Below are 25937 nucleotides of genomic sequence, written 5' to 3'. Positions count from 1 at the left end.
ATCATTATGGACTTAAAAGGATTGTCCACTTTTTTTTGTTTTCTACTTCTTCCATTGATTGGCTGAACAGTCACTTTTCCAGGTCTACACGGACCAGAAAGTAGAGCTTGGTGGATGAAAGCATTGGAATGTGAACGTAGGGTATGAATAAAATAAAATAAAATCTGACTTTATTCAATCACCATACAAACAAAACGAATATTCTATAAGCCCGCCAGAAGGTCGGAGAACCTCATACAATCCAGTCCCCACAGTCCCAGTAAAGGGTGTAGAGTTATTCAACGCTTGCGGACGCGTTCAGAACTACATTTCCCACAACACCCCGGTGCGAGTGCGTGTTCAAGAGCACGCAAGTGGGCGGTGTTCCTCTTCTGAGAACGCTAGGAATTGTGGGACTCGTAGTTCGAGAGCGGCGTCTTGCAAATAGGAGCAGCGCCAGCTGGAACTACAACTTGTGGCACCTCCTGCGTCGCGTTCCGGGCGCCGGCTTACGTCAGTGACGTCGCGGCAACACACGAGGAGCCGTTGAGTGAGTGCTGAGTCGGGTTATCATCGCAGCCGCGGGTTCAGCCGGGTCTTCTCCCACTTCCTAGCCGCAGCCTGTACACCCCCCCTGGGCGACGTTGGTCCAGCGCACCCCCTGCCCCGGCAGTCATCTAACCTCCCCCTCCGTCAGTGCACACACACACACCCGGAAATCATGGACCCCAGCGACTCGGCTCCAGATTCCTGGGAACAGGCGGACATTGACGCCCCGGAGGCCCAGCTCAACTCAGCCCTGGCCCGGCTCAACGTCAACGCCAGGCCGTTCGTCCCCAATGTCCACGCCGCCGAGTTCGTGCCTTCCTTCCTGGTTAAGAGTGGCAGCGCGGCTGCGGACGGGCTGGAGGAGGGTAAGGACCGGGCAGGAGCCGGGAGGCTTTGTGGGGGTCGCTTCTCTTCCAGGTAGGGGATGTGTGGAGGCCAGGCCTGGACGCCACCGCCCAGCACTGTGAGGGAGGCGCCTGCGGAGTGATGGGAGAAGAGCACCCGGCTGCCCGCACCGCCGCCCCTGCCATAGGTGTGCATAGAGCCCCACTGTCCTGCCGGTATTTATGCAAGTGGACCGTACCATCTAGCCCTGGGGTGGCCTGCGCCCAGATGTATTGTGTGATGTGGCCAGCGACCCCCCCCCCCCCCTCTTATAATGGTGCCATCTGTGCTGCTGAAACCATCAGGTCTGATCCACAAGGTGACATCACCTAGTTACTGACCTGTGAGGCAGTGATGTCATCACCAGCAGGGTCTAGTGACGGGACATCCGCCGTGATGAGCGTTTGTATGTTATAGGAGGGTCGCGATTGGTCACCTCCGTAAAGTTTGGTCCTTTATGGGCTAATCTGACGGACGTGTCTGAGAAACGAATGCGATGTCCGATTTTACGCAAAGAAAAAAAATCCTGGGAGAACCATTCTGTTTGTGGATGAACAGTTCTCCTGATTATTCCTCTGTCCGTGGCCGCGGTCCTGATAACGACCAGAGGGACCTGGCTAGGGGGCGCTTTCCATGCTGTCATCATTAAATAGCGTGTTATAGAGATATTGGGGGTCATTTGTAGAACTGGCTTAGTTGCCCATAGCAACCAATCAGGTTTCACCTTTCATTTTCCAAAGGAGCACTGAAAAATGAAAGGAGGAATCTGGTTGCTATGGGCAACTAAGCCAGTTCTACTTTACACCAGTTTGATAAGTGACCCCCATTCTCTCCGCTGTACACACTGATGTAGCGGCATGATGCGTAAAATCCACGCCTCCGATCGTGCCATACATGACAACATGTGGAATCGCATAGTGACCTGCGGATGCGACACAAGGTGCAAGTTGCACGTGACCTGTCTGTTTTTTTTTTTTGTTTTTTTTTCTTCAGCCATACTGCAAATCAAAAAAATTTCAGCAATATCAATTTGCGCAAATCTCTTGGATTGAATGTAGGTTTGTCACAATACTAAAATTTTGAAACCCTAAAAAGTATTGCCACACTCGATACCATGCGGAAAAAAATAAAACTCCCAAAAAGCCACGTGCATTCCGCATTTTATGGAACGTCCGGCCCATAATCGAACAGCCCGATCCTATTCTTTGGGGGGACACGGTGACTAAAAAAAGGTGAATTGCTTTCTTTAATTTATTTTTTGTTACTGCGTTCACCGCATGGGAGATATTTTTTATATTTTAATAGCTTGCTTTATTTTTATTTTTTTACTTTTTATTCCCCCCCACTTAGGGGCTAGAACCTAGGATCTCTTCATCCCTTGTCCTGTTCACCCTGATAGAGCTCTATTAGGGTGAATAGGACTTCACACTCTCCCTGCTGCCCGGTGCATAGTACACACAGCAGCAGGGAGCTTACCATGGCAGTCATGGCTTCAGTAGCGTCCATGGTAACCGATCGGAGCCCCAGGATTACACTGCTGGGGCTCCGATCACAACTGGAGGGGAGGGGACCAGAGTTCTCACTACATTTTTTTTCCAGAAGAGTAAAAAATACTCCTCATAACAATTTTGAGGAGTATTTTAGCCGAGGAGGAGTACGAATTTTGCGGTAATTCACATATATAATGCATAGGCCCACATAACGTTATGAGGCTGGTATTTCTGCAGGAAACCATTGCTAGTCTCTCTGCAAAAATAAATGTAGACAACTTTACATTTATCCAACATCATACACTAAACATAAGACCACTGCTGCCATAGACGGCGCCCGCCTGACGCTGCCATAGACGGCGCCCGCCTGACGCTGCCATAGACGGCGCCCGCCTGACGCTGCCATAGACGGCACCCCCGTAGACGCAACATGAAATTCAACAGTTTTTAATGGCTGTTAAAAACTGATGCAAAATGGCCAGAAAATGGATGCATGACCCAATGCAAAATTGCCATGAACAACTTGACGCATTTCAAGGCTTGAATGTATCTGTATTTAACATCCTTTTTTTTTTTTTCTTCACTGTTGTGAGAAAGTAGCCTTAAAGGGAACCTGTCAGCGGCAAATGCCACCCCAAACCGCCAGCAGTACCTTCAAGCAGCCGGCAGTGAGTTTCTAATGATGATTTTCTTACTGCATTCTGATGAGGCAGAAGTATGAAAAACGCTCTTTTATCATATCATTATCTTATTTTTCAGTCAGGCTTGAAATCAAGCGGGAAGCGGCCTCTTTCCTTCAAGTCAAGGTATCCACGCCCCCTTCCCTGCCCCTTCTGTGACTGGTATAAGCGCTGTCATTCGCAGGGAAGGGGGCGCGGATACCTTGACTTGAAGCCTGACTGGAAAATAGCGCGGACGGGGGATAAAAGATCGTTTTTCATACTTCTGCCTCTTCAGAATGCAGTAAGAAAATCATTAGAAACTCACTGCCGGCTGCTTGAAGGTACTGCTGGCGGTTTGGGATGGGTTTTGCCGCTGACAGGTTCCCTTTAAAGGGATATTCCGGTAGGTACAAGTTATCCACCGCTGGGGTCCTAGCTCTGGGACCCCCACTGATCTGATGGTTTCCCCCTATCCTTTTAGATAGGGGGATAACTTGTACCTACCAAAAGGGACGAATATCAAAAAGGTGTCTGGGCTGCTTCAGCTCCGGGGTAAGCAGCAGGGGGCGCTATCAGAAAGGAAATTGTAATTGCATGAAACCCAAACAATACACTTTTTCCATGTAGATCGCAGTAAGTTCTTATTGCATGCTCTTACAGTTCGCGGGATAACACCTCCGCCATTAAAGTGTCCCAGCCAGGGTGCGCCGTCACTTGCTGATTGGACAGGGTTTGACCAAAGAAGCAACCTAGGAATCGAAGGTGATGTCCTGCACAGCAGCCCCGTGTGTAGGGTCTGCACCTGTGGGGGCAGCAGCCTCAGCGTTCTTATGATCGGTGGTGTCCCCCATAAGTGAAGGCACAGGAAGCATCATCTGCGTGTATGGCCCATACTTAATTATTTTAGTGTCTGATCACTGCTTAATTTCATGCATAATGTAAAATGTCTGCCGGATATTAGTACATAGGTAGATTTGCCTGACTCCTAGGAAGCCATTCCCGATCCAAGCAGATAGTGCCCAGGGTTCACTTATGGACCTACAGCAGGGGTCGGCAAACTCCAGCTGCTGTGAATCTACTCCCAGCAGGCACACTTGCTTGCACGGCCGTTCTTGGTGCTCCCACAGAGAGCATGCTGGGAGTTCTCGTCTCACAGCCTCTGGTGTGCCAAAGGTTGCTGGTTCCTGACCTGTGGGCATTGTGGATGGCAGAAGCTCAGTGAGGGTCACGTGTAGTAGAGAAAACTCCTAGAATACGGCATGGCATCCTGTCAGTGTGGGATCGCAGCGTGCTGTGGCGTTTTGTGACTAAAAGGCAAAAAAAAACCTAAAATTTGTTAGGCAAAAAGTCACAAAATCCTAAAGGTGAACAACCCCTTTAAGTTATCTGAGTAACCAGCCAAGCAGCTGGGAGAGTGTCACAAGTCCAGGGCAGATTTGCACCCCCTGGAAGCCATGACCATTCCAAACCTATGGCCCTGATTTATCATTGGCGGTGTACACCATGTAAAAAATTAGGCACAGCATCTGGCAGTCTGTGAGGGTCCTTTTGTCATCCTCCATTTTGAGTGTTCTTGGCAGTCTTTATTTTATTTTTTTGTCGCATTTATTATGATTCACATCCTGGTTTTCCGTCTTTATCCTGGTTCGACTGTTTTTGTTTTAGGGCTCATGCACACGGCGGTTGGTTGGCCGTTCCGTGCATCGGGGACCATCATCTATTCGCACCACAAAAAAAATATAGAACAAGTGAATGGGTTCACATCCGTGATACAGGATGCACACGGCCAGTGCCCGGGAACGGCCGTGTGCATGAGCCCTTAGGCTGAGTTCACACTTCAGTTATTAGGTCAGTTATTTCCATCAGTGATTGGTAGACAAAACCAGTAGCGAAGCCTAATCAGAGATGAGGTATAAGGCCTCATGCACACGGCCATTGCCCCTTGTCCACAACACGGATACCGGTCGCATGTGTTTTGCATTTTGCAGAACAGAACGTCCTGCCCTCTATAGAACTGTCCTGCCCTTGTCCGTAGATCGGACAGGAATAGGACATGTTCTATAGTTTTTTTTTTTTTTTTTTTGTGAGTGCCACGGAACGCACATTGTCAGGACATTTTAGTGTACTGGCGCTGCGGCTTCGCACTGATGGCTAGGAGGGGCAGCTGGTGGTCTTGGTGCGGGGGGGGGGGAGCTGATGGCCGCGGGGGGGGGGGGGGGAGCTGATGGCCTTGGTGCGGGGGGGGGGGGAAGCTGATGGCCTTGGTGCGGGGGGGGGGGGAAGCTGATGGCCTTGGTGCGGGGGGGGGGGAAGCTGATGGCCTTGGTGCGGGGGGGGGGGAGCTGATGGCCTTGGTGCGGGGGGGGGGGAGCTGATGGCCTTGGTGCGGGGGGGGGGGGAGCTGATGGCCTTGGTGCGGGGGGGGGGGGAGCTGATGGCCTTGGTGCGGGGGGGGGGGAGCTGATGGCCTTGGTGCGGGGGGGGGGGGGGAGCTGATGGCCTTGGTGCGGGGGGGGGGGAAGCTGATGGCCTTGGTGCGGGGGGGGGGGGAAGCTGATGGCCTTGGTGCGGGGGGGGGGGGGAAGCTGATGGCCTTGGTGCGGGGGGGGGGGGAGCTGATGGCCTTGGTGCGGGGGGTGGGGGGGAGCTGATGGCCTTGGTGCGGGGGGGGGGAGGAGCTGATGGCCTTGGTGCGGGGGGGGGGAGGAGCTGATGGCCTTGGTGCGGGGGGGGGGAGGAGCTGATGGCCTTGGTGCGGGGGGGGGGAGGAGCTGATGGCCTTGGTGCGGGGGGGGGAGGAGCTGATGGCCTTGGTGCGGGGGGGGGGGGAGGAGCTGATGGCCTTGGTGCGGGGGGGGGGGGGGAGCTGATGCCCTTGGTGCGGGGGGGGGGGGGGAGCTGATGGCCTTGGTGCGGGGGGGGGGGGGGGAGCTGATGGCCTTGGTGCGGGGGGGGGGGGGGGAGCTGATGGCCTTGGTGCGGGGGGGGGGAGCCGATGGCCTTGCTGATAAATGACCCCCTGTGTGCCGAGCGTGATAAATGACCCCCTGTGTGCCTGAACTGAGATCTAAACCAGGCCCTGGCCGACGTAACCGCCATAGAGGAGGGGGGAGAGCTGATGGCCTTGGTGCGGGGGGGGGGAGAGCTGATGGCCTTGGTGCGGGGGGGGGGGAGAGCTGATGGCCTTGGTGCGGGGGGGGGGAGAGCTGATGGCCTTGGTGCGGGGGGGGGGGGGGAGCTGATGGCCTTGGTGCGGGGGAGAAACAGTCTATAATTTTTTTTTTTCGTATTAGAGTACTTGTTTTAATACTCTATTTCTAACATAATCGTTTACTACAGACCTAGCTGCAAAAGATGCAGACAGCACACCGTGTCCTGCCCACATCCATATGGCTGTTCCGCATTACAGACAAGGGTAGGACTGTTCTGTCATGGGCGGACGTTCCTTTCTGCAAAATGCGGAAGGCACATGGCCGGTATTTGTGTACCGAAAATACAGATATAGTCATCAGTAGGGATGAGCGAATCGACTTCGGGTAATAACTTCAAAAATGTATTTCTACTTTTAAAAACCTTTTCCCAAACTCGGGTTCAGTTCCAAGGTACCACTTGGAACCGAACCCGAGTTCAGGAAATTTTTTACAGTAAAAATTTATCTATGGAGTTATTACGCGAAGTCACGCGAGACCGAAGTTTTATGCAAATCAACTTTGGATGTTTCATCCGTAGTTGATTCGCTCATCCCTAGTCATGAGCAGGAGGCTTTAGACTGGTTTTGGGGTTGTGACTTTTTCGCTGCACTTTTGCACCCGATTTGTGAGTTGACCAACGAGCGGTCTAATTGCACACGATCCACTACGCCAGTCTAATCGCTCCCTAAAAAAAAAACAGCCGAGCGTGATAAATGACCCCCGGTGTGCCTGAACTGAGATCTAAACCAGACCCTGGCCGACGTAACCGCCATAGAGGATGGTAAATGGGGCAGGACCACTTCAAAAGGGTATTCCAACCTTAGAACCTGGGTTATGCTAGAAGTGACTTGGGTGGGAATACCCCTTTAAGAGTACTTCAGAAAGCGTAGCCGTCTTTTGGGTAGAATGATGCAATCTCCAGACTACTTGCCTGGTGACCGCGTTACCCATCGTCTACCAGGAAATGTCAAGTGACGAGACTGGTCAGGCTCCACGTCCTTGCTGCAGCTAATCTTCTGTATTTCTGCTGATGGTACACTGCCTGTGGGGCGGTGACGGCGCAGGCAGGGTGGCACTCGGTGCAGCAGGGCCCAGATAAGTCAGCCTTGAAGATTAGCTTGTTAGATTCCCGGCCGCATGGATGTGTACAGCACACGGCCCCATAGAAATGAACGGGCACACGTGTGATCTGCAAAAACAAGTGCAGATCGGACACAGACTGAAAATATGGTCATGTGACTGCACCTTCAGGGTATATGGCGCATATTCAGCACGGATTTCCACAGCGTTGTACATTAAGTAGATGAGATTTTCATACGATGCAAGAAATTTTTCATATTTTTTTTTCATTATGTCTTATCTGAGTAGGCATCACTGCTGGTTTTGGCTCACAATAAGGGTACAATCACACGACCATATGTGTTTTGGAGTCCGCAAATTGTGGATCCGCAAAACGCGAATACCGGCCGTGCGAGTTCCTCATTTTGCGGAATGCACACAGCTGGCCCTATGATAGAACGGTCTATTCTTGTCCACAATTGCGGACAAGAATAGGACATGTTCCATCTTTTTTGTGGGGCCGCGGAACGGAAGTACAGATGCACGCTTTGTGCTGTTCGCATCTTTTGCGGCCCCGTTGAAATGAATGGGTCCACATCTGTTCCGCAATAAATATGGTCGGAGGTGCTGTTTTCGCATGGAAACTGTGGATGACACTTCTACATGCCCCCTTTAACATTTGTGTTATCAGGGCACTTTCGTTTTTCCAGTCCGAAAAAGTGTGGCGCAAAAGCAGCCGTGAAACGCAGGCTACTTAAGAATCATGGTTGCTCCTTGGCTCCGCTTCTGTATGGAACCTATAAAGGCATGAAATTGCTGATTATTTAAAAAAAAAAAGGGGGGGGGGGGGGGGAAGTCAACATCCATGGACTTGAATTGAATCCAGAAAAGTCCCAGTCATGTGGCGGCGCAAAATCATATGATCAGGACATGCTTGTATCTACTGGAAATAAGCAATAATTGTCCCTTCTGAATGACGGGCGTGAAAACCGGGAGGAATTGTATTATAGAAGCTTCCATTCTACTTCCACAGCTTGAGGCAGAAGTAGTAGGCAGGTCGGGTGTGCGGTGGTAATATCCTGAAGCCCTAGCCTAAAACGTGTGGGTCACTGTGGTTAGGGGATGCCCCTTTATTTTGTTTGGGGACCTGTCACCTCTCCTGACATGTCTGTTTTATTAATTACTTAGATTCCCCATGTAGTAACAACTCTGGAGCATCTTGATGTTGTCATTCCTCTATTATTCCTACTAGACATTTATGTCTGCAATAAAGGTCTATCTGGGTGTTACCAGTTGCATCTGTTGTAAGGATAAGTTCATCAATGTTTCACGACCAAACAATCCCTTTAAGAAGTTTCTTGTCACACCGACTCTTGATTGGATCACTTAGAGGTTGTCCAGGAGGAAGGCTTCCATTTTTTTAGTATACGGGGCAGAATGTCTTTATTACTCACCTCACTGGTCCCGTTCTGCTGCCAGTGAGAGGTCCTTGCGGTTTTCCATTTCTTCCTGGTCCTGGCAGTGCACGCATCAAATGACAGAGCCGATCGTCGGTGACTCGGCTCAGCCTGTGATTGGGTAAGCAGGCATCCCCTGTGTGTCGAGCCTGTAACAGGAGGGGGACAGCATTGGGGACGCGGTAAGCATCAGAATTGCAGAGGCAGGGTGAGGTGAGTAATATTAAAGTAGCACTCCCACAAAAAATGTTGTTCTCTGACCTGTTAGAAAGGTGCATGATATAATCTTCTTTCCAGTGACTGTATTTGTGAGTTATAACCTCCCTTCTGATCCTCAGATGTTTTGTCATCACGGCTCTGATTTCCAAGTGACACGGGACAGGAGGTCAGTTACTTCTCTATTCATTCCAATGAGACTGACATTGAGGCTCCCACAGGAATACCTAGAGAAACGATCTTCCTGTCCGCACATAAGATGCTGTGTTGTTTGGATAGTCGGAGTGCTGGTCACATGACACAGCTGAGGATCAGAAGGGAGGGGATAACTCACAAATACAGTCACTGGTAAGAAGATTACTTCACTACAGTTTACATCATCCACCTTTGTAACAGGTCAGAATAAAAATATTTGTGGGAGTGCTTCTTTAAATTCTTTTCTACCACATATATACAGTAGAATCCTGCTGGACCGCCCCTTTAATTGTGAAACTGTATTACATGTGATGGGAAAAAGTAATAGTCAAGGTTATTCTTATCTGAGCGGTGCTGTGTACATATGAGGTCCCCAGCTTATTGCAGTGCTGAACTTATAAAATGTGCTAGTGCTCTTGAATTGTGGGGGGTGAGCTGCAGATTACGTGGAGGTCCTCACATGAAATGTTTTTTTTTTTTTTTTTTAACCACTTCTAATCGTGTATTGTATAAATATGCTCCTGTTCACATCTTTGTGGTTTCTGTTGTCCTTTACAGTTTTTGTCGTATAATGGGCACCAGTGGCGGCCTATAGACCCTGTTTTTTTGGTCCTGCTGTGGCGTCCATTGTTCTGGTAGAACAATGGTGTGCAGCTCTATTATCAACAGTCACAGAATTGGTCACCTCTCCATTTTGACTGACAGGGTGAGGTGTGATCATATTTCCACTGCCTGACCCTTTCAAAGTGCAGAGAGAGCTGAGCCTCTAGGTGTAATGGCTACGCCCCCGTTGCTCCTATAGCCTGATTTTGCATATATTAAAACATCATTTTTCTCAGCAAAGCGGGCACATATGAACATGGGATCAACACAGGTGCCCTCAGATGCCAAGCGCACATGTAACCGGTCAGCCAGTGTCATGGGTACAAATCTGCTGACAGATGCCCTTTAAGGAATAGCCCTAAAGAGGTAGGTCACATCAAAACAGTTTAGGTGTAGCTCAAACATTTTACCAATATTGGCCAGCCCTCTTTAAAAGGGGCTTTACTTCACTTTAGTAACCTAAAACGTTGGGCACCAATTAGAACTTCTGAGGGGCATTGATTTCTTGGCCTGCGTTATAGGTTTTTTCCCCTGAGATTTTGAGATTGATGGCCATAGCCCCTCCCTTTCAGATTGGAGGGTTCTTACACTCGGTTACCCCGCTGATCAGCCCTTTAAAGAGGCCGCGGTGCTCTTGTGAGCGCTGTGTCCTCTTCAATGGTTAAAGGGGTTTTCTGACTGATTCACACTGCAGAAACCTCTTTGGGGGGGCTGTCGAGGGGCATCTTGCCAAAACAAGCTTAAAAACTGAGATGCCACTGCTTTACATTCATTCTGTAAATTATGTTTTTCTAACTTTTTTAATTTTTCCCCCCATGTAGATGCAACAGAGATTTCTGCGCAAGAAGAAAAGTCCCAATCTTCAGAAGGTATGTCTTCCACTTATTTATAAAGATCTATAGTCTCCCGTTGCATTCCTGTGCAGGCCGGTTGTGTTTTTTCATACTAAATTTGGCCATTTTATCGTCGTGTCCCAAACTCAACTTGCTCAGAACAGTGGGGGGGAGATTTATCAAAACTGGTGTAAAGTAGAACTGGCTTAGTTGCCTGTAGCAACCAATCGATTTCCTCCTTTTAATTTCCAAAGGAGCTGTAAAAAATGAAAGGTGGAATCTGGCTGCTATGGACAACTAAGCCAGTTTTCCTTTACACCAGTTTTGATAAATCTCCCCCATAGTGTCTTGCTTTAGTTGTGTAAGAAAAGAGAACTGGCTACATTCACGGAAAATCTAAATCCAGTCGACGGCTTAATGGTGCAACTAGAGAAGCCCCCGACCAGGTCTTCCCCAAACCATATATGCATCCAGTTGCCCACTGCTTCATGTTTTTATTTGAAAAAAAAATAAATTCTGAAGGGTGGTAATGAGCTGTATTTTCCAGCACCAAAGTGATTTACATGTTCTGTGAAAGTAAATCCACCTTAAAGTGTAACTGTAATATGTTTTATTTTATTTGCTAGTTTATTAGAGCACGGCATGTATACCTGAGTTAGTCTGTCAATGATTGTCAAAAGATCGGTAATGACCTTATAATAACAGCTTTCATTAATGTCCCCTGTCCCTTTCCACTGGTCTCTTAAAGGCTGTTGCTAGGGCTTGTCTGTCTTACCTTTAGTGTAAACAGAAGACAGAAGGGCGGTCCTCCACACTGCATGTCTGCATTAGGCTTCAGAGTAAGGAGGTGTGTCTCTCAGTAATCTAATCTGATTGGCTGGCAGGGAGCTGCTGGCGACAGCAAGTGTGTATGTGAAGTGAGGGAAAGCAGTTTTAGCCTCAGAACTGGCAGAGGAGCCATCTTGAGAAGATCCTAATATTGTAGGAGTTAAAACAGCCGTAACTAAGGGAAAAACTCAAGGAAAACAGTGGTATGTGAAGAAACTAAAGATTGTGTTATGCATAATGCTGCTGCAGCAGTAACATAGGCTAAAATAGATTTTTTATTTTATAAAAACCCGACTGTTACACTTTAGGGGCTCACGCAAACAACCGTGTGTCGGCCAGGCCCGTAATTTGGACTGCAATTTGCCGTCCACAATGCACGGGCACCAACCGTAGGGCTACCGTATGCAGATGCAGGACCAATTCACTTGAAAGGGTCCGCAATTGCTACTTTTTTGTGGTGCGGAGACATGGACAGAAACTCCACAGAAGCACTTCGTAATGCTTCTGTGGGGTTCCGTGCCTCCGTTCCGGACTATGGACCCATTCAAGTGAATGGGTCTGCATCCGTGATGCAGTGCACAAGCGGCCGGTGCCTGTATATTGCAGTGCTCTTGTGTGCATTAGCCCTAAAGGTTTTCGGTGAAAAAATTGTGGTTTTCTTCCAGAAACTGCGCCACACCCATTTACAGGTTTTGTGTGGTATTACAGCTCGGACTCATTCACTTAAAGGGGTTGTTATTAATCCAAACTGCCTGTGCCCTGACAAAATAATGTAAGTACTTCTAATGACCTTTCCAGCTTGTTTAGATTCAGCACTGCTGCTCCTCTTTCTTAGGCTACTTTCACACTTGCGTTTTTCTTTACCGGCATAGAGTTCCGTCACAGGGGCTCTATACCGGAAAAGAACTGATCAGGTATGTCCCCATGCATTCTGAATGGTGAGTAATCCGTTCAGTTTGCATCAGTATGTCTTCAGTTCAGTCGTTTTGACTGATCAGGCAAAAGAGAAAACCGTAGCATGCTACGGTTTTATCTCCGGCTAAAAAAACTGAAGACTTGCCTGAATGCCGGATCAGGCATTTTTTCCCATAGGAATGTATTAGTGCCGGATCCGGCATTCAGAATGCCGGATCCGTCCTTCCGGTATGCGCATGCGCAGACTGAAAAAAAGGTGAAAAAATAAATGCCGGATCCGTTTTTGCCGGATGACACCGGAAAGACGGATCCGGCATTTCAATGCATTTTTTCGACTGATCAGGCATTTTTAAGACTGATCAGGATCCTGATCAGTCTTACTAATGCCATCAGTTAGCATACATTTTGCCTGATCCGGCAGGCAGTTCCGGCGACGGAACTGCTTGCCGGATCTCTCTGCCGCAAGTGTGAAAGTAGCCTTACCCGGGCTGGAGCCAGTAATGTAATGTTGTGGCTGCAGCGGTGACGTCCTGAACACAGCCGCAGCCATTCACTAGCCTCCGCCTTCTCTGGTCATACACTGCCGAGGCCAGTCGGTCACAGCTGAGGCTGCAGCAGTATACCGAATATCACCACTATGGCCACAACAATGTCACTGGTTGCAGCCTGGGAAGAGGCCTTCGTGGCAGGGCTGGATCTGGAGCAGGCTGGAAATACTTATATTTTATCAGGACCCTGGACGTTTGCGTTAATAATATAACGTGGACATCCCCTTTTAAATAGAGCTGCAATACCAGAAAAAAACATGAACTGTATGGTGGCTTCTATGGAAGACAGCAGCCATGTTCTCCAGTCACATACAAACCCTTTAGAGGGGTTCCCTGGAAATGTTTTTTTTTTTTTTTTTTTTTTTTGCAAATGCCCCCAGCCAGAAGGTTCATACTTAGCTGCTTCCTGCTGATCTGGTCCTCTGTGCTCTGCCTCCCACATGTCCATCTTCCAGTCCCCGCATGGCAGCACATCACCGCTGAAGCCAGTCATTGGCTGCACCAGAGCATGTGACCATGCTGTTTCAGATGTGAATAGTGCAGGGTTCCGGAACATGGAGATGCAGGAGGTAGCACGGAGGACTGGATCGGCAAGGAGCAGGAAAGTATGAGTCTTCTGTTTATGGAGGCAAGCTGGGGGAACTTGACAAAAAAATCATTGCTCTTGGAGGACCCCTTTAAGGGTTGCAGTTAAGAACCTTGTGTGAATCTTCCAAAAATATTCTCTAATTCCAGCTTCACATTTTTTTGATATGCAGGTTCCACTGCTGTTGTTGGCATGGAGATTTCTGAGCCCGTCGGTAAGTACCACTTCATAAGTGATAGACGTCAGCACTTAAAGGGGTATTCCCATCTTAGACAATGGGGGCATATCGCTAGGATATGCCCCTATTGTCTGATAGGTGCGGGTCCCACCGCTGGGACCCGCACCTATATCGAGAATGGAGCGGGGAGTGCTGTGGCTGCAGGACCCCTGATTTCCCGGCGTCTGTCCACCACCAAGCGCTAATCCTCGCCTCTCCCATTCATTTCTATGGGGCAGGCGGCAATAGCCGAGCCAGCTCTCTGCTATTTTCGGTGGCCCCATAGTAAGGGAGGGTGGCTGTGCATGTGCAGTGCGCTCTCCTTCACTTTCGGTGCTTCGTTCTTGATATAGGTGCGGGTCCCAGCGGTGGGACCCGCACCTATAAGACAATGGGGGCATATCTTAGCGATATGCCTCCATTGTCTGAGATGAGAAAACCCCTTTAAGTTACTGAATTAAGGACTCCCCGTTAAGACAAACTTCGTAATACTCCTGAACAGATTTGTATGCCCTTCGTTTCTTGGAAGCTTGAGTTTGTACTTGCACTTGATAGCCAGTCTGAAGAGGCAGGAGCTGCACTGTAAAGCATGGGGATTGACAGTGCCACCCAGAGCCTCTAAAACCTGTGGATTTCAGAGCGCCTCAAGCTTCTGTAGCCAAATGCAGCAGAGCTAAAAAGCTGCCGACACCCATGGTGGTATAGCAGCTGTGCTTGCAGCAGTCTTTTACCGTCGTTTTCTGATAAACATTGGTGTTTTTACAGTAGAAAATGGAGAATCTGAGATGTCACCCGAAGAGTCCTGGGACCACAAAGATGAGCCGAGCGAAGCAGAGCCAGGAGGCGGCTTCTCGGGGGATGGGGGCTCCTCCGAAGAAGTTGCCCAAGAAATGATGGAGGAAGAAGAGGAAGTTATAAAACCTAAAACTGTCGTCATACCACCCGATGCCCCGAAAAAACAACACGTTAATGTAGTGTTCATCGGACACGTAGGTAGGTAGTCTGATTGTTTCAGCCACTTTTAAAAAAAATAAAATGGGGCTTCACAAAATGGGGCGTTAATTATAGCAAACAATATTTGAGTGCTTTATCTGCTGAAGCTTTGTGTTATACCTTACTGCATAATGTAACATCCATGGTAACTTAAATGAATATTTTTATCCACTAGATGCTGGAAAATCAACTATTGGTGGACAGATTATGTGAGTAAATTACTTAATGATTCCTCAAATAGTGGCACCTAGTGGTTGAGCAATGGCCTCCAGCTAAAACTACAGCTCCCAGCATAGTCCTGACAGGTGCAGGCTTTCACTCCACATGTTTTAGTAATGCAGAGAGTTGTAGACTAACATCTGGAGAGCCACGGGTTAAAGACCACGGTCACAGGTGCTTGGCAGGTTACCCAGTGAGTTATAACTTGCTTTCCTATTTTAGGTATTTAACTGGTATGGTGGACAAAAGAACACTTGAGAAATACGAAAGGGAAGCAAAAGAGAAGAACAGAGAAACCTGGTGAGTGACATTGAGAAGGGCTCGGAGAGAGCTGTCCCCGTGTCTGCATCCAGAAATTAGGAAATGGTTACCAGTTTGTTTGCTGACACACACCTTTGGTCACAATGAAGCAGAATGGACATACCCTCTGAGCTGCAGCAGAAAGGACACTCCCCTAGAGCTGTCAGCTTAATATAAATCTAGCAGTGAGTGTGGAGATCTCTGGATCCATGTGAGGTACAAGGCTGGTTCTAGCTTTGCTAGAAAGAGGTTGTCATGTCCTATATGATCTGGTTTTTTATTTTTTACATTAATCATGAGAACCGGTTTAACGCTACTTTCACACTAGCGTTTTTTTTTGCGGATCAGTCATGGATCTGCAAAAACACTTCTGTTACAATACTACAACCGCATGCATCTGTCATGAACGGATCCGGTTGTATTATGTCTCATATAGCCAAGACAGATCCGCCATGAACTCCATTGAAAGTCAATGATGGATAAATCCGTTTTCGTGCCAGAGAAAACGGATCCGTCCCCTTTGACTTACATTGTCCGTCTCTCTCCACATCCCAGGACGGACAGAAACTCTTCAGGCAGCGTTTTGGTGTCCGCCTCCAGAGCGACTGAAAGGAGGCATACTGATGCATTCTGAGCGGATCCTATTCCATTCAGAATGCATTAGGGCAAAACTGATCCGTTTTGGACCGCTTGTGAGAGCCCATGACTGATCTCACAAACGGAAATCCAAAATGCTAGTGTGAAAGTAGCCCAAGTCCTTTGCCAATCTTTACAGTCCGAGATCACTGGTAAAATCTGGCAACAATCAACCAGCCTCGATCACATCTAGTGATGGTTTTAGTTTCTGTAGCTCCAAAAAAGGGCTGAGAGCTTTAAGCTCCTTTCATTAGCATAGTCCTAGTTTATGAATGTCTCCTTTGCAGCCATTGGCTTCCTGTTAACATGTGTTGTGCTGTATATTATTATTTGCGCTCTACTTTCAGGTACCTCTCATGGGCTTTAGACACAAACCAGGAGGAGCGAGACAAGGGTAAAACTGTAGAAGTTGGCCGTGCCTACTTTGAAACGGAAAAGAAGCACTTCACTATCCTTGACGCCCCCGGTCACAAGAGCTTTGTTCCCAATATGATTGGGGGAGCTTCACAAGCAGATTTGGCGGTGCTGGTACGTTATGTACTATACTGGCTGGAAATTGTATGCACGTTGCTCAAGATATCTTAGTATATGGATTGTATACGGGTGAAACGGAAGCCCGGCAAATGCACTCTTTTTTTCATTTGTGACCCTCACCTCAGTGTCTGCATGATATATAGATAATGAAACAACTTTATTCCCCCCACTCCATGTATGTAAAGGAGCAGCTTCAAGTCAAGGGGGCGGCACTTCAATCTCCCTGTCAAGCTTGGTTCCCCCCCCCCCGTTATTTTTCTCTTCTGGCGCAATGAAAACAGCATGCTACAGCTGGGTTCACAGCGCAGGTGCCGAAAACGAAAGAGGATGGCACAGGATATCTGGCGCATTGCACCTGAAGAATTAAATAGCTGTCCATCAAGAGTAAATGAGGCAATAAGGGGGTGCAGCAAGCTTGACTTGAAACATGAAGACTGTTGCCCCCTTGACTTCAAGCTGCTCTTTTAGAGACACAGGAAGGGGGGGGAATACAGCTGTTTTACATATTTGGCCATCAGATCCCACAAGAAAAGACAGTATTGGAGACAAGATAACTTAATCTTAAAAGGGGTTGCGTAAAAACGGGTGCCGGACCTGGAAAGGGAAGCTAACTTAACTGCTTCCCGGCGCTGGCTCCCTGTTTCTTCTCTTCCCGGCCTGCAGTGCTTCGCTGGGCTCACACGCCCAAAACATCCGGTTTGATGCCGCCTGCAGCCGGTCACTGGCCGCAGGGGTGACCAGATTCTCTTGCATTATGTAAGGGGAGCCAGTCATGGTCGCAACCAGTCATTGGCTACAGGCATCATCAAACCAGATGTTTTCATCTAGGGAGCCCAGCGGAGCATTGCGGGCTAGGAGAAGGAGCGTTTGAGACAGGTTTACAGGTCTGGCCTAATTTTGAGGTGTCTTGGCAAAGCTACCCCCACCCATTCTTATACAACCCCCTTTAAGGTATTGCAGGTTGTTGGAGGGGCATTATGAAGATGTGAGGTTCCCTTGAAATACAACCTTTGTAAGTGTGTTTTTAATTTCTCCCTCCCCCAGGTAATCTCTGCACGAAAAGGAGAGTTTGAAACGGGATTTGAGAAAGGAGGACAGACAAGAGAGCATGCCATGTTGGCAAAAACAGCTGGTGTAAAACATTTAATAGTACTTGTTAATAAAATGGACGATCCAACAGTAAACTGGAGCAATGACAGGTGCGAAAAACACAAAGCAAACCCATCATTTACAGTTGTGTGTCCATGAGGATAAATGTCTGGACCATTGAGGGTCTGAAAGCTGGGATCCCCACTGATCACTCCCTTGTATGAATAAACACTGTGGGGACTGAGGGAGATAGCCGATCACCGCACTTCATCTTAGTATTGACTTCATTGAGTTCCTGCAAATTGCTAATTATGTTTATTTTTTGCAGATATGAAGAATGTAAAGAGAAACTTGTACCCTTCTTGAAGAAAGTTGGTTTTAACCCTAAAAAAGATATTCACTTTATGCCATGTTCGGGTCTGACTGGTGCAAACTTGAAGGACCCTGTGGATTTCTGCCAATGGTACAAGTACGTATAGAAAATAATCACTGAGGTATATTACAGCTCGTCACAAACCCTGATACACAGCGGTCTATGGGTATGTTCACATGGGTTTCAGCATGTGTTCAGTGTTGATGTGACGTCCACATCAAGAAGTGACACGTACTGTGGCAGCATAGAGTTTGCATGCATTTGCTTCATAGTAAATGTAGACCCTATAGACTAGTTCTCTGGTTTGCAGTGAAGAGCAGAGAATTGACTTAAAAGAGCGCAGACTCTCAGAAGTGATTGTCAAACTGTGGACTGGCTCCAGTATTTGAGCAGAAATCCGAATACAACCCTGGGCAGTAAGGCTGTTCTCTTAACATATAAAGCCTAGGAAGGAGGTGTATGTTGGGAGGCTGCGATGTTCTCTCACTGTATAACCATGTAATGTGATATTCAAAATGTTATTTATAATTCTTTATTATTTAGCTACATTGTTTAATGCCTGTGCATATGTTTATTTCTAGATTTAAAGTCTATAATATTAACTACTTATTAACTCAAATCGACATGTCCAACCTACCCCTATTTTTTATTAACTTTAATATCACATGAGTGAGTGATAATTTGTGGTTAATATATGGATGAGACATTCACAGATTGTGTGTGTGTGTGTGTATAAGTACACATTTACATGAGTGTCTTTTTAAATGGATGTGTGTGTATATATATATTATATATATTAGTTTTTTTGTTATTGTTAATAAATATATATATATATATCACAATGATTAACTATTTTACTTACATTATATAATTCATTCGCTCTATTTAAAGAGGACCTTTCATTACAATAAAAAATCTAAACTAACTATGCTGACATGGAGAGCGGCGCCCAGGGATCTCCCTGCACTTATTATTATCCCTGGGCGCCGCTCCATTCTCCCGGTATAGGCTCCGATATCTTCATATGTTCAGCTCAACTGGGTGGAGCCTGCCAGCGTCTTTCTCCCAGGCTGTAGCGCTGGCCAATCGCAGAGCTCGGCTCATAGCCTGAGAGAAAAAAAACACCTCTCAGGCTATGAGCTGAGCGCTGTGATTGGCCAGGGCTACAGCATGGAGAAGGAGACGCCCAGGAGAACAAGAGCAGGCTCCTCCCGGTTAAGCCAAAAATCTGAAGATACCGGAGCCTATACCGGGAGAACGGATCGGCGCCCAGGGACAATAAGTGCAGGGAGATCCCTGGGCGCCGCTCTCCATGTCTGTATATTTTTGATTTTTTTTTTTTTTATCGTAATGAAAGGTCCTCTTTAACAAATGAAAACAATATGGAGAAACTGATATAAATGTTGTGTTTATTATTAAATGTTATACAAACATGAAATATAACCTTATAATATATTTAAAAAACTTGATTGAAAAATTTTTATTTAATTTTTAGTGGGTTACCGTTTATTCCATATCTTGATCACATGCCAAACTTCAGCAGATCATTTGATGGACCTGTCCGACTTCCGATTGTGGATAAATACAAGGTGAGCAGAACAAAGGTTATTGCTCTGTTGGCTCATTTAAGTAAATCCCATCCCTCATATTCATATGAACATTGATTTGGTCTGCTCCATGAGAAGTTCTTGCGGGAGTCTTACCAGTAATATTGTTTCTTGTCTTGAGATGTTGCAGGAGGTTTATATATCTTGTTTTTTGTTTTTTTCCCTTTAGGACATGGGAACAGTGGTGCTAGGAAAACTAGAATCTGGCTCAATATGCAAAGGACAGCAGCTTGTCATGATGCCAAACAAGGTGATTTAAAGCTTTAAGAAGCTGGGCATGAGAAGACTACTCTGTTGCAAACCTAGTCAAATCTAGGATACCCTGCTTTATTTTAAAGGGATATATCTTTATTTAGACCCCTGATTTTTTTAAAGGGGTTATCCAATTTCACAAACAGCCCTCCCATGTGTCGGGCCCCTCACAGGTAAATATCCTTACCACACTCCCTGCGCCGCTCCTGGTCCCCGCACCGTTGCCTCTGCTTCTCTCTGCACACAGATGAAAACATCCGGTGTGAGGCGGGTGATGGCAGGCCGGGACGAGCCTCCCTAGCGTCACTCTCTATGCTAGGGAGGCTCGTCCCCGCCTGCCATTGGCTGCTTCCACCAACCCCCCCTCCTTTCCGACACCAAATACACTTCTTGTGACGCCTAGTGAACGGAGTTTTGCTTGTTCAGCTGTTTCTATAGAGCAGAGTGAACAGAGCGGCGCACACATGCATCCACCTCCACATTCTTTCTACACCTGGAGGCATCCACCTCATCCGGCGGGATGGGGATTTTGACATGGGATGCAGGTATCATTTATGTCTGAGATGGGAATACTCCTTTAATGTTGGAAAAAACTATTATTATTTTTTTTCAAACTGTGCAGATGATGGTGGAGAGGATTAGGTCTAACTGCTGTGTTTTCTCCTAATAGCACACCGTTGAAGTCCTCAGCTTGCTGTCCGATGAAGTAGAGACTGAGCTTGTAGCATCTGGTGAAAATCTGAAGCTCCGACTCAAAGGAATAGAAGAGGAGGAAATTCTTCCTGGATTTATTCTTTGCGACCCAAACAATCTTTGTCATTCTGGACGTACATTTGATGCCCAGGTACAGCCAGCGGGTTTTCTGTTACAAATCTCAGACATTTTGCATTTCTTCATTTTGTTTAGGACTCATGCACACAACAGCCATTGGCCCGGGAAACTCTGCTGGATCTCCTGGGCTGACCGCAGCTCCACTGAACTGACTGTATCTTGAGTGTTTATAATGCAGTCAGTTTCTGTCGGATTGTCTCTCTCTTGTACTGAACCCGGAGTACAGTAGAAGAGGTCTACAATCGGATATGAACTCTCTGTATCCTAAAGCAAGTAAGATGGTCAGTTCAGGAAGTCTGGGTCGGCCTCGGAGATCCGGCAGACACACGGACCATATTTCCTGATCACGGTTGTGTTCTTGAGTCCTTAGAGTGTACTATTTTTTAATTTTATTTTTTATATACAGCACTTTACTTTTTCACACAGTCCTTAACTGAATCTGCATCTTGTTTCAATTCTGCCTTTCAGATTGTGATTATTGAGCACAAATCAATCATCTGTCCTGGTTACAATGCAGTGCTGCATATTCATACATGTATTGAAGAAGTTGAAATTACCGTAAGTGGCTCTTTGCTCCTCTGCATCCAGAAACTCTGTCCCCGGCCACTGATGCAGGAATTAACGGTGGTGTATAATTTCTTTCTTTATATATATATATATATATATATTTTTTATTCTTCTCTCTCAAGGCCTTAATCTGCTTGGTAGACAAAAAAACAGGGGAAAAAAGTAAGACGCGACCCCGCTTTGTCAAACAAGATCAAGTATGCATCGCCCGCTTAAGGACAGCGGGAACTATCTGCCTTGAAACATTCAAAGATTTCCCTCAGATGGGCCGATTTACCTTGCGAGACGAAGGTGAGAACTTCTGTGTTTGCCCATGCTGTCAGACCTGGATAGAGCCAGAAGGGAATGCAAGTTGTGTTTGAGTCATGTCGGATGTTCTAGAAATCTGCTTTTCGTGGTCACTATTAGAGTTGTTGCGATACCAAATTTTTGATTCGGTTTCGATATCATAAAAAAAGTATTGCGATACTCGATACCAGGTAAAAAAAATAAAACGCCAAAGTCACGTGCATTCCGCATTTTTAAAAATAGCGAATCGCGCAGTTTTTATTTTTTATTTTTCTGTTCCGGCGTTCACCACATAGATTTGAATAGTTTGGACTGTTCGGCCGTGGCAATATATGATATTTTATATGTAAAATTGGGAAAGGGGGTGATTTATACTTAATATTTCGGTGTGTTTTTTACTTTTTATTTAATAACCATTTCCCCCCTTAGGGGCTAGAACCTGGGATCTTTGAATCCCTTGTCCTATTCACCCTAATAGAGCTTTATCAGGGTGATCAGGACTTCAGACTCTCCCTGCTGCCCTGTGCATAATACACACAGCAGCAGGGAGCTTACCATGGCCGCCAGGACTTCAGTAGCGTCCTGGCTGCCATGGTAACCGATCGGAGCCCCAGGATTACACTGCTGGGGCTCCGATTGGCACTGCCCCTGCCACCAATTAGAAGGGGATTGGCACTGCGCCACCAATGATTGACCTTTAATATAGGAGGCAGGTGCCGGCGGCAGTTAACCCCTCAGGTGCCGCACTCCCTGTGCCTGCTGTGCCTCCATTAGTCTCCTGTTCTGTATGCTAATTAGTACTATCGGAGAAATGGGGAGGAGACATCTGCTTCTCTTCTGGGTGTTCCTTCTCCCTGGCTGTAGCGATGTCCAATCGCAGCGCAGAACGTCACAGGGAGAAGGAACGCCCAGGTGAGAAGCTGATGTCTCCTCCCCATTGCTCCGATAGTAGTAATTAGCATATGGAACAGAAGACTGTAACAGTGGGCGAACGGAGCGGTGCCCAGGAATAATAGTAAGTGCAGGGAGATCCCTGGGCGCCGCTCTATGTGGCCTGCTGACTTAACAGTCTGGACCCGTGAAAGGTCCTCCTATCATTGGTGGCGCAGTGCGCCCACCCCTCCTCCACCCCTCTCTCTCTTTATTGGCAGTGCGGCACAGGGGGGGGGGGGAGAGACTGCTTCCTTCTCCCCGTGCTGCTGAGGGAATATGAGCACGCTGACAGCTGCGCGCTCATGTTCAGAGATTCTAGACTGTGCAGCCCAGTATCGAAAAAATGGAAATCCCGACAAAAGTATCTATTGGGTATTGAAATTTCGATACCCGCAACAACCCTAATCACTATAGCATGTAGCTGAGAGGTACACTGACAGTTTCCAGCGGACGTGATAAGTCCATCCTTCCTGTCATGACTGAATGTAGGTTAATAGCGGGTTCAAATCGGCGTTATTGAATAACAGACTATAACTGAATTCAATAGGATGTAAATTCTAGTACTGAAGGCAAAGCGGAAGCCTTTAAGCCTCCTAATACATGTCTATGGGGCCAAATAATGGCTGTTTGTTTCCGTTATACATGACGGGAAAAAATAGTCCTGTCAACAGGATTTTTTTTTTTCCTTCGTCATGTATAAGGGGAAAAAAACAGAATGGTTATATGTGCCTATAGAAATAGATTAGGACATAATGCCTGTTAAAGGGTTCTGTTTTGCATTCTGTTATAACGGACTTTCTAATGCTAGTGAGAACCCGCACTTAGAGGTTCAATGAGATAAAAAAAAACAGCACCACTCTAGGCTGTATGTGGTATTGTAGCTCAGCCCTATTCAAGCATATCGGACTGAGCTGCAATACCAGACATTGCCTATAGACTAGAATGGAGCATTTTCAGTAACAAAGCTGCCATGTTTTTCTAGTCTGATACAACCCTTTTAAAGGGCATCTGTCAGCAGATTTGTACCTATGAAACTGACCTGTTACATGTGCGCTTGGCAGCTGAAGGCATCTGTTTTGTTCCCATGTTCATATTTGCCCGCATTACTGAGAAAAATGTTTTAATAAATGCAAACGAGTCTCTAGGAGCAACGAGGGCGTTGCCGTTATACCTAGCGGCTCAGCTTTCTCTGCCGCTGGCACTCCCTCTGCACTCGGACAGGGCCAGGTGTGATACAGTTTACACTACCTGGCCATTCAAAGTGCAGAGTCTGCGGCGGTTGCAGGGAAAGCAGACGCCTTCGTTGCTCCTAGAGGCTCATTTGTAAATATTAAAGTTTTATTTTTCTCAGCAACGCGGGCACGTATGAACATGGGACCAACACAGATGCCAAGTGTGAATGCAACAGGTCAGCCAGTTTCATGGTTACAAATCTGCTGACAGATGCCCTTTAAGAAAGTCTCAGACCAGCTGCCAAGGATCTTTGGTTACTTTTATCAAGTGCTGCAGCTTTTTTGGTCTACCGACTTGAACATCAGCTGGTGTTTTATATCCTCCAACTTGTCATTGTGCATCATTCACTTAGGCTTGCTGATAGTAACTTGTTCTCTCACTTTCTTTCCCTTAGGTAAGACCATTGCAATTGGAAAGGTCTTGAAACTGGTTCCAGAGAAGGATTAAGCTTTCCTCTTGACGCTGCACAATACTGTGAGGATATTGACTCTACGGAAGCCTACTTCACGTCGCCTTCATACTTTCAGCCCATTGACAAACTGTAACGCCCTTTTAAACAAAAAATTTAAAAGCTGAAAACATCAAGTCCACATAGACAGCTTTCTCATATTGAGAGCTCTGCTATGCCACTGATGATTCCCCCCTCCCCCTCAACATTTTATTTTATTCCCTTGCAAATTCTGCAACCTTTGGAAAGATTTGGCAATGGCTTCATAAGTTATGTGGACAGAATTGCCTACAATAATGAAAAAATCCTAAGATTTTTTTTTTTTTAAATTAAATACTTGCAATATCACCCTGTCATGTCAGTACATAAACACACGGTAATTCTAAGCAGACCGCTCGGAGTGTGTAAGCACATGTTACAGAGAAAACTACCATGTTAATAAAAAAATATCAGTTTAAAACCTTTTAGTCGGTATCTGAATTGCTTTTGAATGCTTTTTCTTTTTTTAAAACTGAATGTAACACTGCTGCATTAACTTGTTTTTTATTTAAAATTTTCAAGTATTTTATTAGATATTTTTTTCTTTCTTGCCCAGTGAAGTCAGTGGCCTATCTGCTTAAAAAGACTTCAACCGTTTCTAATACCGCCTACAAGAACTGCCCTTTTTCATTGAAGGAGGCAATATGTAAGCAAACTTGACACCGCTACAATTTTAATAGTCTTGAGCGATGCGACTAAGTTTGTCCTATATGTATTAAAGCAAAAAAAAATATATATGGAAATTGCTCCGGCGCATCATTCTTTACTAATTCCGAAATTTTAAGGGAGTGAATGGCTGTTAAATTTTCAGAATTCCAGCGTACGAGGAAGACCTAGGTAGTAGCTCCATCCCCACAAGAGCTACGTTGTGATTACTACCTGGGAAGGGTTTATTTCTCAGTCATAGTTCAGTCTTTGTGTTGTCTAATAAAGGCTTGAATTCTTCTCCTTGCTGCTTCAAGTGTCTGGGATAAGCAGATGACTGTCGCTGCTGAGCTCACACGTTTGCACATATTATACCTTTTGGATATGGAAGATAGATCCAGTCCTGCCACCTGTAAACCTTTGCATATCAAGAGTTCAGCTTGTCTAGAACTTGAAATAGTAGTCTCTGGTATTGAGTAGGTGATGCATTAGAGATTTCTCTTATTCCGATGATCCTCAGGATACGAAGAGCAATAGCTTAGCTGCTTCTTTCTCCGAAGGTCTTGACGAGGGGCCAAAAATAGAGAAATTTGGTAAATTTTTTATTTTTTTTGCTTCATCTTCCTATCGAACAGTTAATTTTCTTGACTTCTGACTATGTTTTGACGTAATGGTGAAATGTATTCAGATGTGTAAAAAGGAAAAAAAAGAAATTCTGACCTCCCAGAATTCTCTGCGGTCGACACATGGCTGCCAATTTGGAGATTAAGATTGTTTAACCCTATTTGTTTCTTTGTATCTGTGGGTTTTCCATTCATTTCACCAATGAGGCTACATTGTACGACCAGAGAAAAGCTATTGTCCTACAGTTTCAATTGATTACTCTTGTAGCTGCCGTAATGCATGAAATGGAAATAAATTTTATTATGTCAGCAATGATGTGAACTTGGTCTTTACTTAAGAGTAATGGTAATGTGACAAAGTATGGAGCGGTACATTTTTCACAGTGCCTTTCCGCAGATTCCAAGTCCCTGGTAACAGGAGAGAGAGATATAGGGGATACAGAACTTGTTGCCCATAATAAACGGTCAGATTGACATTCACACTTTGCTGTATGTGTTTTTTTTTTTTTTCTTCTATTATCCATATCTCTCTCAATTCCTTGGTTGAACTTGATACACGCTGTACTATGTAAAGCTAAGCATGTACATAGCTATACTAAATAAAGCGTGTACCGC

The 25937-nt window shown here is 46.4% G+C and overlaps 1 protein-coding gene across 5 annotated transcripts; it reads left to right on the top strand.

The window, feature by feature from the left end:
- Positions 1 to 465: 465 nt before the first annotated feature.
- Positions 466 to 25649, top strand: GSPT1 (G1 to S phase transition 1). 5 transcript variants are annotated; one of them, XM_040441650.1, is made up of 15 exons: positions 466 to 529; positions 10607 to 10654; positions 13668 to 13709; positions 14478 to 14705; positions 14881 to 14914; positions 15147 to 15224; positions 16208 to 16388; positions 17439 to 17593; positions 17812 to 17952; positions 19352 to 19445; positions 19633 to 19713; positions 20386 to 20559; positions 21015 to 21104; positions 21236 to 21404; positions 23962 to 25649. In XM_040441650.1, the coding sequence occupies exons 3-15, from the start codon at positions 13688 to 13690 to the stop codon at positions 24012 to 24014; spliced, it is 1500 nt and encodes a 499-aa protein (XP_040297584.1). In that variant the 5' UTR covers positions 466 to 529; positions 10607 to 10654; positions 13668 to 13687; the 3' UTR covers positions 24015 to 25649. The 5 variants fall into 5 exon arrangements, with proteins under 5 accessions (XP_040297584.1, XP_040297583.1, XP_040297582.1 ...); XM_040441649.1 differs by having other exon boundaries at positions 476 to 893; positions 14481 to 14705; XM_040441648.1 differs by having other exon boundaries at positions 476 to 893.
- The last annotated feature ends 288 nt before the right edge of the window (positions 25650 to 25937 follow it).

Source organism: Bufo bufo, chromosome 7 (genome assembly GCF_905171765.1).
Source record: "Bufo bufo chromosome 7, aBufBuf1.1, whole genome shotgun sequence".
Lineage (NCBI taxonomy): Eukaryota > Metazoa > Chordata > Amphibia > Anura > Bufonidae > Bufo > Bufo bufo.
The sequence above is the reverse complement of the archived record's forward strand: the minus strand, read 5'-3'. Positions and strand labels throughout refer to the sequence as shown.

What these genes read in the sequence shown, in the direction of transcription:
- GSPT1 (XM_040441648.1), top strand. Translation starts at nt 701, where the DNA reads ATGGACCCCAGCGACTCGGCTCCAGATTCCTGGGAACAGGCGGACATT. An exon ending in GGAGATTTCTGAGCCCGTCG is followed by an intron (nt 13,710 to 14,477) that starts GTAAGTACCACT and finishes GTGTTTTTACAG; the next exon opens with TAGAAAATGGAGAATCTGAG. An exon ending in GATTTCTGCCAATGGTACAA is followed by an intron (nt 17,953 to 19,351) that starts GTACGTATAGAA and finishes TTTAATTTTTAG; the next exon opens with TGGGTTACCGTTTATTCCAT.